At 39.4% G+C, this 16,675-nt stretch overlaps 1 protein-coding gene across 5 annotated transcripts in view; it reads right to left on the reverse strand.

Annotated features, from left to right (window-relative positions):
* The window catches only part of ERICH3 (glutamate rich 3), a 238,763-nt gene that overhangs the window by 44,589 nt on the left and 177,499 nt on the right, over window positions 1-16,675 (reverse strand). For all 5 annotated transcript variants that reach the window (XM_042464006.1, XM_042464005.1, XM_042464001.1 and 2 more), the window contains exons 5-8: window positions 16,247-16,408; window positions 11,653-11,865; window positions 10,316-10,496; window positions 6,202-6,388 (exon numbers count right to left, since the gene is read on the reverse strand). In XM_042464006.1, coding sequence (XP_042319940.1) covers window positions 6,202-6,388; window positions 10,316-10,496; window positions 11,653-11,865; window positions 16,247-16,408 — 743 coding nt within the window. The remainder of the gene's footprint in view (window positions 1-6,201; window positions 6,389-10,315; window positions 10,497-11,652; window positions 11,866-16,246; window positions 16,409-16,675) is intronic.

Consider the following 16,675-nt stretch of genomic DNA (forward strand, 5'->3'; position numbering starts at 1 on the left):
ATTATTTTTACCTTAGCTGTCAAAGTAACAAACCTCCTAAAAAGACCTTGAAAATATAGGGGGAATGTACTGATACTTATAAATTATGAGTACCTTTGTGGAAGGCATACGATCATAGATTCAGGATTCAAAAAGATTGTATTGTTTAGCCTTCTGCTATGAAACAGGATTGTTAACCTGCAATTCAACCCATGCCAATCTAGGTTACAGGACCAAGAGAAAGCCACTTTGCAGACGGGTGGAAGAAAATAAACTGTTTCAAAAGAATTAAGCTATCAAATAAAGTCATGCACATTAGGGAAAACACAGTATTCTAGGCAAGTCTTAGACATAGCATTTGTTTCACAAATACGTTAGGGTCAATGACCTGAAATCTACATGTCAAAACCTCTTTGGAATAAATACAACCCTGAAAAATCTGAAAAAACAAATGAAAGTTGATTTCAAGGTTTGTTGTCGTTAATTGCCCACAAGTCGATCTCGACCCAAGGCGACCCTGCTGATGAGACATCTCTGAGACCCTCTGTCCTCCACTGCTCTGCTCAACTCCTGTAAACTCATACTCGTGATCTCTTTAATAGAGTCCATCTTGCATGCAGCCTTCCTCTCTTTCTACTTCCCTCTACCTTTCCTAGCATTACTGTTTTTTCTAATGATTCATGCCTTCTAATGATGTGTCCAAAGTACAACAACCTGAATTTTGTCATCTTGGCTTCTAGGGAGATTTCTGGCTTGATTTGCTCCAGGACCCATTTGTTTGTCTTTTTGGCTGTCCATGTAACCCTTAGCACTCTTCTCCAGCACCACATTTTGAATGAGTTGATTTTCCTCCTATCCTCCTTCTTAACTGTCCAGCTCTGACATCCTTACATGGCAATAGGAAAACAATGGCTTGTACGATTCTAATCTTTGTGCTCAGTAGTATATCCTTCATTTTAGATTCTTCTCTAGTTCTTTCATAGCTGTCCTTCCCATTCTTAATCTTCTTCTGATTTTCTGGCTGCAGTCCCCATTTCTATCAATGTTTGATCCCAGGTATGAGAATTCTTTTACTATTTCTATTTCTTTGTTGTCTAATTCAAATTTGTATAGGTTCTCTGTGGTCATTATTTTTTGTTTTCTTTATGTTCAACAATAGGTCTGCCTTTGTACTTTCTTTCTTGGTCTTTCTTAGTAGTTGTTCCAGGTCTTTGAAGTTTTCTGCTAGTATTATGGTGTCATCTGAGTATCTCAGATTGTTGATATTCCTTCCTCCTATTTTCACTCCTCCTCCTTCTGTGTCCAAGCCTGATTTTCTTACAATATGTTCTGCATATAAGTTGAAAAAGTAGGGTGATAACATGCTCTGATTCCTTTGCCAATTGGGAGCTATCCTGTTTCTCCATGTTCTGTTCTGACAGTAGCCTCTTGTCCTGAGTACAGATTCCTCATCAAGACTGTCAGATGTGTTGCCCATTCCATGACTTTAAAGACGTTCCATAGCCTTTCATGATCTATGCACTCAAAGGCTTTGCTATAGTCTATAATGCACATACTGATTTTCTTTTGGAAATCTCTGGTGCACTCCATTATCCATCATATGTTTGCAATGTAATCCCTAGTGCCTCTTCCTTTCCTGAAACCCCACTTGGACCTCTGGGATTTCTCTCTCCATGTATGATTGAAGTCTATGTTGTAGAATTGTGAGCATAATTTTGCTTGTATGGGATATTAGTGCTATAGTCCTATAGTTGCTGCAATCTTTTGTGTCTTCTTTTTTGTGGATGGAGATGTACATTGATTGTTTCCAGTCTTTTGGCCATCATTTTGTTTTCCATATCTGTTAGCATAAGTTAATTAGCACTACAGTTGACTCTGTCAATGTGGATTGCAGCAGCTCAATTGTAATGTTATCTGTTCCTGGTGACTTGTTTTTCGCCATATCTGTTATTACAGCTTCTACGTCGTTTTTTAGAATTCAGGGTTCATCTTCATATGGCTCTTCATTCCATGTGTCCTTAATTCTATCATCTCTTTTATATAGCTCTCCTGTGTATTGTATCTATCGTCTTTTTATTCCTTCCTGGTCTTGAATTATTTTTAATGTCATAGAGCGTCCCAGTCCTTGGTTTGAACTTTTCTTTGATTTCACTGATCGTGTGGAATAGGTCTCTCGTTCTCCCCTTTTTGCTGTTGTCTTCTATTTCTCTGCACTACTCATTATAGTTGTCTTTATCTTTACACATCAGCCATTATATTGTTGGATTCACTGTTCTTAGCTTGTTATTATCTCTGTTTTGTTTTGCTTCTCTTCTTTCCTTTATTGCTTGTAACTTTTTATATGTCACCCATGGTTTCTTCTCCTTCTTTTTGCCCATTAAAAGTGTTGGTCTGCATTCTTCTTTTATCGTGTCTTTGGCTTCAGACCAAAGCTCTTCTGGTTCTCGGTCAATTAGGCTTAGTAGTGCAAATCTGTTCCTTACATTGTGTCTTTATTCGGTGGAGATATTGTTTAGAATTGTGGAATGATGACTGGTTTTGTTTTCTCCTTCAGTTTTACTCTTATTTTTGATATTAGTGGTTTGTGATCTGTACCACAATGGGCATCTGGTCTTGTCTTGGCCACCAGTGTGGAGTTTTGCCATCTTTTGCTTCCAATTATATAATTTATTTGGTGTTTGTGTTGGCCATCTAGTGATGTCCATGAGTATAACCTTCTTTCTGGTTGGATGAAAAATGTGTTAGTAATGAATAGGTTGTTGGCTTCACAAAAATCTATTAGATACTCACTTGCATCGTTTCTTATGCCTAATCTGAATCTGCCTACTGTTTTTGAATCTCCTTTGCTTCCAACTTTGACATTCAAATCTCCAATAATCAGCTTGACGTCCTGTGCTGGTGTGTTGTCAATTTCTTCCTGTACTTGTTTGCAGAATCTATTAATTTCTTCTTGTTCTGCATCTGTGGTTGGTGCATATACTTGAATTATGGTGATATTCATTGGTTTCCCATGTAGCCTTATTGAGATGATTTAGACTGATTTTGCATTGTATTCTATGATTGCTTTCGCTGTTTCTTTTCTTAGTATGAAAGCCACCCCGTTTCTTCATGTCTTTTCATTCCCTGAATAGAAGACTGTGTGGTTATCTGATTCACAGTGGCCCATTCCTGTCCATTTTAATTCATTCACCCACAGAACTGATATGTTCATGAGTTCCATTTCCATTTTTACTATGGCGGGTTATAGACCGCCAGTTTGGGGCGGGCTGCACCCGCCCCTTTCCCCAATGTATCGAGGCCTTAGATGTCAGACTGGCAGCCGCTGAGGCCCCGATCCGCCGCTTTCCGGGATGTGGGGAAGCGGCAAAAGGCCGCTTCCTCGCAGCCTGGAAAGGGGTGTCCTTGGGGCTTCAAGCTCCAAGGACACCCCGCGATGGCGGGGAGGAGGGGAAAGGGGCCGTTTGGCCCCTTTCTCCTTTGGTCCACTGGGTGCAGCCATGTGAAGGCTGCGCCCAGCGGACCAAACCAGGAAGGAGCTCCGAAACAGAGCTCCTTCCTGCTCCGTGCTAAGGGCGCACTAAGCACCCTGGCGCGGAGCAAGGACGTCACGCCCGCACCACCCCGTATAGAGGCGGCGCGGTTGTGACGTATCAATGGTGGCAGCCGTGTGGAACGGCCTCCGCCATTTTGTGCACGACGAGCGCGCACTAGGGTTAGGCGGGTGCGGAAGCACCACCCCTTCCTAACCCTAGTATGCGCTCGTCATGTACTTTAAGGCCCGTCTGTAACGGGCCTATGTCTAGCTTCCCTTGGCTCATGCTTCTCACATTCCAAGTCCCTATTTTATGTGTAGTGTTGCTTCTGACTGCATTTGCCTTTCTGAGTGTGTCTACTACTTGTCTCACCATCTTTATTTTCGTGGCTCTCTATTAGTGCTCTGATCCTGCCTGTGTCTCACTTGGAATGTCTCATCATAGAGTTTACTAGATGAGAGGGTTACGCATGGAGGGCCACCTTCAAGGTAAATGGAAGAAATATGCAAGAGAACTTGGCAGACTGAAAATGAAATTAAAGCTGAAGAGCATGGGATGGAGATCTTTGACTGTCAGAGTTTGGAAACCTGATGAGATGGAGACTGATCTGGATGATGTAGAGATGGTTGGGGGAAAATCCAAAGATCTCTAGTGGAAGGAGAAAGATCTGGAGAAAAGAGAGGTGAATAAAATAGCTGCCTGCAAATATTCCAAAGAGGAACAACAATTAGACCTGAAACAACAATTAGATGTGAAGCAAAGACATTGGGGGGACAATGACCAGTTTCTTGACAGATTATGGAAGAAAGGAATCATGGAACATTTTGAAGATATTGTTGGATTGATCACAGATCTTGGAATATTTGGAGTGGTTATATCCATTTGATGTTAAAATTAATAATTGCGAGAAAGCCATACACAAGATATAAGTAATTAGAGTACATAAAATGGCTGGATTTATGGTAATTTTAGATAAATTAGGCAAAGAGATGAGATATGAGATTTATTGATTTATTTATTTTTAAACTGAATGAGCTTTGAAGACCAGATGTAAGAAGTAAGGGAAATAAGATAAAATAATATAAGTTTATAAAGTGGTGAGATTTTTTTTTTTAATGACTGCTTAAGAATTCTGTGAGCATTTTAGGAAATGTAGTTAAATATAATGTGTCCTGGAGTAGTTGTTTGATTATATTGTGCAGTACATTGTGTGGTTAATTTTAAGATAAGTTAGTAGATACTGTAATAGGTTAACTTTAGAGATTTTGAGGAGGAATAATACTTTTTGATTTTTGAAGAACATTATATTTCATTAAACAAGTAGAAGTTTAATAAACAGATAAAGCAGAGAATGTGTTAATTTAACATTTGTAACTGTTAGCTGGGAAATAGGAAGTCAACTGTTTTCCCCTTTTCCCTTTGACAGTTTGGTGTAGTTTAGATTTGGTTAGCTGTTTGAGTGTGTGTTGTTTTATGTATTTTGCATGTTTTATATGTTGATATATATATGTGTGTGTGTGTGTGTTTCTGAATAAAAATATCTTTTTAAAAAATAACCAGAGCCATGTTCAGTATTTTCTTACATACATGTAGAGAATACTGTATTATATAAACCTAGCAAAGCTAAACACAAAAGCTAAAACCAAAATGTCTCTGAACCTGCCAAATGTAGCATGAAGCCTTTGTATATTGAGTAAAAGGTATGAAGAGGGAGTCCCTGAGCATTCAGCCAAATGTGTTTCTCTATGTAATCATGAACGCTGCCTAACTGAGGTTCCCAGCCATGTGAAGGGCTTTATGTGTGACAATTCCCGTTTCTGCTCAACATTTGAGTCTTGCAGATGCCAAGAATCAGGATAGTAGGAATGGGACTTGTTCATGCAATCCTATTCTTCTCCTCATGCGTTCTAAGATGGTGTGGATGGGAATTCCATACAGGTCATAGATGGGTTTGTTTTGCTTCCCAGACATACAGTTTCAAACTAAAATTGCCATGAAACTAGCTTGGACAGGATATAGTGTGTCGAAAACGGCATCATTTTGTAACCTTTAAACAGCGGCTCTGAAATTGTCCATCATGAGTCAGGTACTGGGTATCTATGATCAGATGATTTTGTGATCTCTATAAATATCCTTATAAAGGTTTATACAAAGGTTTATCTTCACAAAATGCCAAGCAGCTTCTCCAACCAGATGCCCCCCAGACTTTTTAAGGCCTGAAGTCCCAGCATTCCTGGCTGTTGTCCATAACCATGGAACTGATGGGATTTGAAACCCAAAACATCCTTAGGGAACCAAGTAAATGAATGTTGGTCCAGAGAATTGTTGGATGGCTTAAGAGTAATATGTAAACTCACAACTTTGGTGGGCTCTTAGTAGTGATGAAAACCCTCAGAGTTTCCATAATCTAGGCTAGCATGCAAGATCTGATATTGCTCCATAGGAACAAGACATCCCAGGATGTTGAATAGGTGTCCTGACTGTTAATCACACAACACATGGAGAATACATGAACAGAGCTATAGTCAGACACATTGTGTCAGACAGATTGTGTCACATGCATTTCATGAACTGTGCTCAGGTCCCTGAAAGCTTATACCACAATGTATTCCTTTGGATTTAAAGTGCCACAGCGAACTGTCATACACAACAACAACAACAACAACAAGGATCAATCAACAATCCATACCTATAGCAAGGAGCTGATCTTTCCACGTTGACAAAACCAAAGTGTCCATGCTTGCCACCCAGACGAGTACCCTTCCGATGCTTATATTCACAGCAAGAACTTAAGCGGTCAACTTGTATCCCATTAAGATAAAATGTGAGACTGAAGGGAAAGCCATAATGCCGCCTGGAGATAAAGTGAAATGTTTCTGCAATTGAGAAAGAAAAACAAGATGGTTGGGGCTGTTACACTGCACCTAAGATGGTTTGAGAGCCAGGTGAGAGCCAAGCCTCTGTATCTCCTTCCTGGAACTAACTAAACTTCAGGGAGGGGGAAACATGTTCCAAAGGTCTCCCATTATTAGAAACCTATGTGCATATAAAAGTAGCATCTGGGATAAAACTATGCTAAAATTCTCTTTGATCTCTTTTCAAAATACTGATCACTTCAAACATATCAAGTCTGAAACCTGCAGTTTGAAGAGCAACAATTACGGAAAGTCCCATGGGTTTTCTGCATCTTTCAGTTGGCTCTAAAACATGCCCAAAAATAGCTTAATTGTCTGCTGTGTTGCCTAGAAGACTTTCTCACAGCAAACCAAAATGTACTGTATTACAATTGTAGAACAAATAATACCTATTACAAAACAGTGGGGCTAGATACTTTTTGGGACTTCTTTCCTATTACTTGTTTGCATATTCATAAAGACTGTAATCTGATGCTCTTATCTGCATACCCCCACCTACTGAGGTTAAGTAGATAGTAACCAAAGACATAAAGGTTTGGATGATGGTGTTATGTCTTCAGAATTATCTCCTCAAAATATTCATCTACACTTATATAACTGTCATTTTGACATCAGGCAAAGCCATTTAAAAAACTTTCTTAGGGATTTTAAACTTTTAATCCTTTCAAGCCATTGCAAAAAAAAAAAAGCTTTCTGGTTGTTACCGGTATTTATTTTCTTTAGAGATGATATCCCACCTTTTTCTATGAGAGGGAACTCAAGGTAGCAATAAACCAATACAATAATGCTTAAAGTCATTTTAGACTGAAATCCAGTTGCTAATCCCAACTAGAATAGGCTCACTAAAACAATGGATTTTACATAAATTAATTTACTATTCAGCAATTAAGTTTGATTCTCCACTCAGCCATGAAACCTACAATGTGACCTTGAGCAAGTCACACACTCTCAGCCTCAGGGGAAGGCAATGGTAAACCTCCTCTGAACAAATCTTGCCAAGAAAACCCCATGAGGGGTTCACTTTAGGGTCGGAAATTATTTGAAAGAACACAACAACAGTGACAACATTAAGTCAAGGAGTCCCATCTCCCTGGAACTAGAAATTGAGTTCAGACCACCAAAACATAAATAAATAAATAAATGGGGGGAAATGGTTGTTGTTGTTTTTAAAACAACACAACACAAGGGCTAGTTGGCAAGCGCATTGTTCATTTTAATCATTATAGTGACTGATGGATGCAGCTTTTTACTTTTGTTGATAAAATAGGAACTCTGAGGATTTTCAGACTCAAACATTGCTGAAAGGAGCCAGGAGCATCCCTAAAAAGTTCAGGAAGAGTCTGTGTTTGAAATCCAGGAGTGCTTCTCCCATAGCCATGGAAATGTTTCTCCCTGCTCATGCTTCTGAATCGTTCCAGGGGAGTGAGTTTTCTATAGACGTAGGTTTTGCGTTCATAGAAAACTCACTCCTCTGGAACAATTCACGCGCGCTAAGAGGGAGAAACGCTTCCATGGCGATGGGAGAAGCGCTCCTGGCTTTCAAACACAGACTCTTCCTGGCCCTTTTAAGGATGTTCCTGGCTCCTTTCAGCAATGGTTGAGCCAGGTCTGAAAATCATCTATGTTAAACTTCATCCCTCCAATTTTCAGTATACAAACAGATATATCTTGACAAAAGAACTCTCAAACTCTCAAAAGTCTAAATGTATGCAACTCAGGTATTCTCTCATCTGTACATTACTTACAAACAGTTACCTGACTCATTTGTTTTGTTTTGCTCTCAAGGTTAAATAAATAAGTATTGTAAAACTTCTTATATTGCCACATCAGTAACTATACAAAAACAATCACTACCAGGTTCTCTGGCTTCTTTGGTATTGGGCTTTCTTGGTTTTTTTTTTTTTTTTTAGAAAAATTCTCCTCCCCACTTCCTAAATACCATTACTCCAGTCACCAATAACCACCCCGATTATTGCAATCTTTGCCTTTTAATGGACATTTTGTTTTAGGGCTAATTGAGGGGATTATCGCATTGCTTTTAAAGAACTTTATCCCTGATGGGATAAAGGGACATTTAATTTAAAACCAGGTGTTATCGCACTCGCTATGCAAATAGCCATGCAAATGCAACCCTTATGCAGCCCGGATCCCAGTGGCTTTTCAAAAACGACAAAATCTCATTTTTGAAAACAAGTGTGGCTGGGATCTGGACTGCATACGGATTGCATTCACCTGGCCACCGGTGAGTACGATAATACCCGGTTTTAAAATTAAATGTTCCTTTATCCCATCAGGGATAAGGCACTTTCAAAGCACTGAGATAATCTCCTTAATGAGAGGCCATTCACATAATTAGCACTGATGTGAATGGTTTTTTTATGTGAATGGAACTGGATACACGTCCTCCCTCTGATCACAAGACTGGCACGAAAGAGAGCGGTCTTTAACGCTTTGCCCTTCCCATTAAAGTTCCAATCCAGAACAAATTCTCCACTGCCCCTACTACTTGCACTGGAAGAAGTGAAGTCAGTGTGAATACTGGCAGGTGCAGGGGGTCAAATGTAAACTGAAATGACACTGGGTTGCAAAGAATAAAAGCCACTTCACCTCCTATGTTTGGGATCCAATCTGGATCAAGGCCCCCATGTCTGTTATTTACTATTTGTGCAAACAGTGTCTCATCTCCATCTTCTTTCCAACTGTTGACTTGTACTGCTGTGACTGTAAACCTCTCCAATACCAGGTTTGCAATTTTCATTTTAAAATCTTTTTCTCAAAGATTCTATACTCTCTTGACTATATTTGTTACTTGTCTCATCTCTACATCACTTTCTACTCCCTCTGTTCAGAAATGTTAGGGAGAGGTGGGAGAGTTGGACTATAATTTCCAGAATGCCCCAGCTAGCAGAGCCACTGCACAAGGGTTTCTGGGAAAGGAAAAAAGCCACTTGTCCAAGCTCTGCTCTTCAGAAGAAGCTCATCCCCTTGCCTGATTTTTATCCCTTAGTGAACAAGGTGCCATATTGCTCTGTATTGTATGGAACAACTCTCCCCAGTCCAACAGTGAGTTACTTCCTTGTCCTCCTGCAAATCCTTCCTTAAGCATCATTTCTTGAATATAGCACTCTCAAATATCATCTTTGCTTTCACTTACCTATTCCTCCATTAGCAACCGATTCTTAACTGCCCTTACTCTAGAATTCCTTAATGTCTTCTCATACTGCTGTCCAGCCTGTCTAATACAGATTTAGGGCCTTAGGGCACGGACTGCATTATGCTGACATTCTCTACAGTGCCAAATGCTACTGACAAATGTAATAAATAAAAACTAATAACAGCAAAGATATCCTTCCTCAGCAACAGCCCTCTCCCATGATATGAAATTAATTCTACCCAGCAAGCTATTCATCCCTCGTTTCCATTAGTGATTATACCTGCAAGAGCTTTGCTTAAGTCAACATCAGCACCATTGATTCAAATTCAGAATCAAACCTCAAGCATGTATTCATTTCCCTTCTGGAGCGATAAACAGCTCACACTGATATATTATAGCTTCTTGTACACAGATAATTTGGTATTCATTTTACCCCTGCAAGCATTTTATTAACCATACATCTCCATCCAAAAATTAATCTAACCCGTTGTATTTTGTTAAATCACTCCTGTACATCCCTCCTTCCATAATTTGCAAAAGTAATTGCAGCCTCATTTTCAATCATGAAATAGTAAATCTAGGCTTAGTTTGAGGCAGCTGGTATATAAGTCCCTGGACACACATAACAAGACTGATCTTCACGGAAATAATTTTGCTACCACTTCAACAGTTTATCCATATAAAATAAGAGTTTGCCAGAATTAAAATGAACTCAGGGGCTTGTTCAGGCTCACCTCCCTCCAGCAGTTTCCCCCTGTACACACATAGATTTTCTCCTCCACAGTGTTGTTGATATATTTTTATTTCCTCTCGGTAGTCTAAAAGGTCATAGGACAGGTGCACAGTTTTTCCCAAATAGATCATGGTGACATATGCATTACTGTGTACTTGAGGCCTGTAGAATTTCCCTGTGTCCTGTATCAAAGAGGAGAAAACTCAAATGAAATGCTGCAAGTTTGCAAAGATCTGTGCCTATATTGTCCCATTTTAAAACCAATGTTGTGGTATCAGCATTTACCAATCACAATATGAATATGAGATAAGGTGACAAATAACTTGATAACTTGGCATTGGCAGCTCCTCTACTACTCCTACTCCTTTCTTGCCATCTTTTCATAAGTTTTTTACACACCCTATGGAAAAGGACATAACAAAAGAACCAGAGTGAACTAATTTGAGCTGATATATATATAACATTTTCTACTACTGCGCAAGCCTGTAGCTCGGTGGTAGAACATAAAGTTTATGTAGAAGGAAAATTCTGCACTATCATTAGCTAAAGGGCCATTGTAAAAACAGGTATTTATAATGTGTTTATACAAATCTATGGTGTGACCACATTTGGAATACTGGATATGGCTTTTCTAATTGTAGCAATTCCCTTATAGTAAGTCCCCCATTTGGGACTTTAAAAAAAAGATTTTTAAGGCAAGTAAGAGAAGTTTAAGGTTTCCAAATTTAGGCACAGCATGGGGAAAGTTAACAGATAAAAGTGTAGCCTCGTTCTTAAAAAAAGGATTAAGCAAATTCATGAAGAAGTCTACTAATGCCCACCATTCATAAGGGTTATATATATTACCCATAGAATTAGAGGCACTATGCCTCTAAATATAAACTTCTAGAGGAGAAAATGGGAAAGGGTTACTGTCCTCATGCCCTGCTGTTTAGATTCCTAGAGGATCTAGTTGACCATTATGGGAGAAAGGTCATTAAACTATATGAGCTTTACATCTCATACAGCACAGTTCTTACATTCTAATGCAAAAAGTCCCTAGATTTAAACTGTAATAACTGGGATTGGGCATATGTTAATTAACCTATTATTAAAGAGTATAATATTATAATTCTTACATAATTTCCCAGGAAAGAAGAATCTGTGAAAGTAATCTTCATTCTAAAACAAGTGAGCTTCACATTGGTTAGGATACTGGCTGGGAACAAGACATTCCTAACAGATCTGACAGTTTTATTTCAGCTCTCCTTCAGACAGTTTGCAAAGTGCATTATGAAATTACCCATGCAGGATAAAACCAAACAAAAAAGAAATGATAAGATGGAGAAGATCTATTACCCTCATTAACAATTGCTCCATGCCATTGGGTGCAGTTGTTGGGCGAAGCCTTCGACCTCTCAATGCCACCCCTTTCACTGTGCTCATGTTCTTCTCACTTTTGGGTGGTGGCGGAATAGGTATCACGTAATTGTTAATGATGGGAAATCGGTAGGGGGATATTCCAGATGAATAATCTGTTGGATGCATAGGCTTTAATATCCCTTTGTCTCCCTGAAAATAATAATGAAAATTGATATCCACATTTAGTTAATATTAATTATGTTCTTAAAGCAGCAGTTGATAGTCCTTTTCCAGTAAATCAATTTTCAGAACATGTGTTAGGTGCGGGGAGGTATTTATTTTAAAAGAATCTAAATCCATTTCTTAATTTCATGCTTGCAGAACAGATTCTTAATTAGAGCAAATTTTGTACTCTTTAGTACCATTTAGCCACCTTGTATAATTCACAATCCAAGCTTCTAAGAAGTGACAAAATAATGGTTCACAGTTGGGACAAAACAAATAAACTGAATTAGTGATGACTGGGGGATTCTGGAATTTGTTATCCAGCATATCTGGAGAGCACTAGGTTGACGTGACTATTTTAGAACCTAAAAGGATTTTCAGTGATGAAAAAATATCTATGTAGAGTGAACCAGATGTTTATTTGTATGATATGATCATTTTCAGGAGTGAACAGAAGATTTATCCACACTGCAGGGATAAATCAGTTTGACATTATCATGGCTCCATCCTGTGGAATCCTGAGATTTGGTGACTTAGAGGCTGTGCAGACCGCCCCTAAGAGGAGGCCTGCAGCTGCCTCCAGCTGCACCAGATCAGGGCCGCAGCAACCGCACGCCACGTCCCCAATCTGGCCTTTCCAGAGTGCAAAAAGGGGTCTCAGAAAGTGACTCCCTTTTGCACCCTGGAAAGGGCATGGTAGCCATGGTACCACAGCTTGAAGGTGCTCCTTTGGCACTGCGTCATGTGGATGCAGTGCCAGAGGAGCACTGTGGTGGTGCTGCGCATCATGTGGAGTGACACATGGTGTCACGCTGCCCTAGGGGCGGAGGTGGGACATGCATCATGCAGATGCCATGCCCCGACTCCACCCCCAGGCCAGCCTTTATGGCCTGTGTTCACAGCCCCTTATTCAACTTGGTTTCTCAGACAGCTCTGATGCCTCTCCTAGGATAGAATCATGGAAGTTAAAGCGATGTTAAATTGCTTTATTTCTGCAGTGTGGGTACACCAAGAGTATATCCACATACGAGAAGGAAAGGCAACACACATAAAGACATCCTCTCTCCACTGCTGGGAAAAGGAACATAGGTTTTTTATCATGGTACATTCATTTTCAGCAGCAGAGAAAGGACATTCTTATGTGGGTTGCCCATCCGTCTCCCATGAAGATATCCTCCTGCTACTCATAGAAAACTAGAGATATTGAGAATAATGTATATATGAGGACCTAAGGTTTTTCTTAGTCCCAAAAAATGCACCAGCTTCTAGAATGGGTGCATCCGTACTGCATAATTAATGCAGTTTGACACCAGGGCTCAGTGCTATGGAATTCTGGGATTAGTAGTTTCTTGTGGAACCATAGGTCTCTGAAAAATAACACTACATATCTCACAACCACCAAAGCCCAGAATTTCATAGCACTGAGCCATGGGAGTTAAAGTGGAGCCAAGTGCTGGATTATTTGCAGCCTATATGATGATGATGTTTATTTATATACCGCTTTTCCAAATTAGATCACCCACAGTCCCCTTTCAAGAACCACTGTAAAGTGTGGCAGTCTGGAGAGAGCCAAATTTATAAGCACTTTACATTGCTTCCTGAAGGGTATATAGCATCACTTCAGCAAGCACATTTACTGCCTGCCATTTGGCATTCTCATTTGCATTTGCCAAAACATTCCCAGTAGTTATAGAAACAGCAGCCACCATATATCTGCCTTCCAATCATGAACCTAACTCATCACATTATATGTTATGATGATTTGGTAACTGAGGTAATGGTAGCAAAAGTACAAAATCAATAGAACTGACTAGCAATAGATTTAAAGCAGGCAAAATGAAGTACTTATTCACACAACTCATAACTGAGCCACAAAATTCACTGTATGGGGCACTGTCTTAGGCAGATCAAAATGGGGATAGGACAAAGTCATGAGGATTAAAACTACAGCTATCCATTATTACAGCCAAATGAAACTTCTATGTTCAGAGACAACATCATGCATATCTTTTGTCAGGTTTCCTGTAAAAATTCACCATCCCCTGTTGGAAACAGAAAACTGAACTAGATGGACCTTTGGTCAAACCCAGAAAGATGCTTTTTATGTTCTAAAGCAGCTTTCCTCAACCTGGAGCTCTCCAGATGTGTTGGGACTATAGCTGGATGAGGACTTCTTGAGAGTTATACACATATAACCCAAACATTATATACATAGTACATAGCACACATGGAGGGCACTGCTTTCAGTAGGTGTCCTAAATCTGTATCAAAACTGAGGAATCTGCGGCCTCCTAGATATTGGAACTACACTGTGTTTTACACATGAGTAGGTTCCTTCACGGAAGCAGCTGGACATTTTTCTTTTATGTAGATCATCCACATTCAGTTCAAGGTTGCAAAAAGGTGCAATGTTTCCATTCAACACAAAGATTGCATACCACAACCAAGTATAACTCCACATGTGGAAGTTTATGCTAAACTAAACCAATTTGGATCTCAGCTATAAGCTCCCATTACTACTGACCGCTGGCCAAGATGATGAGTCTAAGAACACTGGCAGCCACAATCCCTCTAGTCTTGGACTACACAGTGGTTTGTTGTTGTTTTTTTACTGAATGTAAAGGTTAGTTTCCAATAATCTATTAACTGTAGCAGTGACCAAAACATTTTGTTGCCTGAGGCTAGCTGCAAATTGTGTATATCGCTCAAGGACAAGCTACATTGGCACTTTAGACAGAAAACTACCCCCTCAGTAAAAATACAGTATCAAATTAAAACATTTTCTGAGAATTCATGATACCCAGAATCAGCAGCATGAGAAAGCTAGCTTACTCTAATAATTAATTAATTAATTAATTAAGAAGCCAAGCACTTCCTCCAGTCCATCTGCCTTGGTCCACGCCTCGGAGGTGGAGAACTGCTGGACCTGATCCCATTCCCCACTACCACTCCCTTCTCCTTTTGTGTCGTGTCTTCTTAGATTGTAAGCCTGAGGGCAGGGAACCGTCTAACTAAAAAATTGTTTGTACAGCGATGTGTAAATTTACAGCGCTTTATAAATAAAGGTTAATAATAATAATAATAATAATAATAATACTCTCACTAATAGCACTGCCACCTCTGATGGTGATACTGCTACATATATTACATCACAATGTTTTAGACCAACACTTTGAGTAATACTCGTTTTCCAAAAGTGACTTTTTTCATTTCCATATTTTTCAGACTGCACCCAACAGGAACTAGAGGGAAAGGTAGGCAGGGGCCTAGACAGGTTGAATGGCATTGTCACCTATATGACTCTATGCCATGATTCCATACAAATGCAGAAGAAAGCTCAAAATACTGCAACGCACCAGGAATTCAATTCCTATAAAGCTTGGCTTTTAAAAGAAGTGTATAGTCCATAAGGATATGTTTGAGGTAGCTAATAATTCCAGTGAAATTCCAAAAAGTGGAAAAGATGTCAATAGTAAAAGGATGCCAGTCATACCTCCTTGCCCTTCTCCATGAACAGGAAAAGCTGAAAAAATTATGTAAAATGGCAAAAACCACATTATACATTACAGAAAATTTAGAAAACAATAATATAGCTTTGCTTAATTTGGTTAACTAATACCAGTTGGAAAACCAAAGTTTTTTGGGAGGCGGCAGTGAGTTACTAAATTTTCTAGGAAGATTTGATAGGAGAAATGGGGGGTTGTCTTTAAAAAAAAAGGGGGGGAGACTGCTACCAGAGAGGATTCAAGTGAGTATTATCATAACAAGCCACCTGCTTGGAGGATGCTGTGTCTTCCTCAGTTCTGCTCATAAAAAATTGAGCAAGGGAGCTCACATAGTCAAGCAGCCTGCTTTGAAATCTCATCCTACCCCTAATTACTAACTTCTACCAACCAAGATAGGAAATGGAAGAAAAACACTTTTCATGCATACAGCAAGCCTTTCTGAGAGGCAGACTGAAGCAGATGCAAGAAGGTATCAAAGTCTGCTTGTATCTATTGACCATTCCACTCTGCTAAAGGATAGACTATGGGAGCCACATTGTCTGCCCTATTCCTTTAAACCTATAATTATTTATATGTAATGATAATTCAGTATAATTTAGATACATAGCCATGATAATCTGGAACATCAGTATGCAAATAGATCTTGTAGCATCTGTAAGACTAACTGTGCAGAAGAAGTTATAGCATAAGCTTTTCTAGACTTGGTCTTCTGTGACATGCATGGTAATTACTTTATCAAAGTTATTTCAATTATATTCTTGAAAAGGCTGCACTAGGTAACCCATAATCTTAGCATAAGCTAAAATTTACAAATGTTTCTTGCTAGTGAAATGCTTGCATAAGAGAACAAAGTGTCTAACCCCACTCGGCAACTGATGTTCCTTTTCAAAGGTGAGGAATTTTGCTCTGGAAGTTGAAGTAGCCTTTGGTGTAGATTCCACTGTAGCGTTGCCATATAGAGGCTGCAATCGAAGTGGGTGCTGTATGTTTCCAGGTGCAGTGTTTGGTCGAGGATAGGTGGTCTGAAAAATGTAAAGAAATGTATTTACAGATGACCCTCCCATATTTGCGATTTTGACTGTTTGCAGTTTTTATTAATGTGCTTTCCTAGGAATTTCTAGGTCTTCCAGAGCAACTCTGCCAGAGGGTGACCACAGAGTTGTGCTGGAGAACCTAGAAGTTCCTATAGAAAATACTTCTCTAGGCATTTGTAAGTCTTCCAGCATGGTTCTATGATCAACTTCTGGCAGATGTTAACCACAGAGTTGCACTGGAGGTCCTGGAGATTC

This window comes from Sceloporus undulatus, chromosome 4 (genome assembly GCF_019175285.1).
Source record: "Sceloporus undulatus isolate JIND9_A2432 ecotype Alabama chromosome 4, SceUnd_v1.1, whole genome shotgun sequence".
NCBI lineage: Eukaryota > Metazoa > Chordata > Lepidosauria > Squamata > Phrynosomatidae > Sceloporus > Sceloporus undulatus.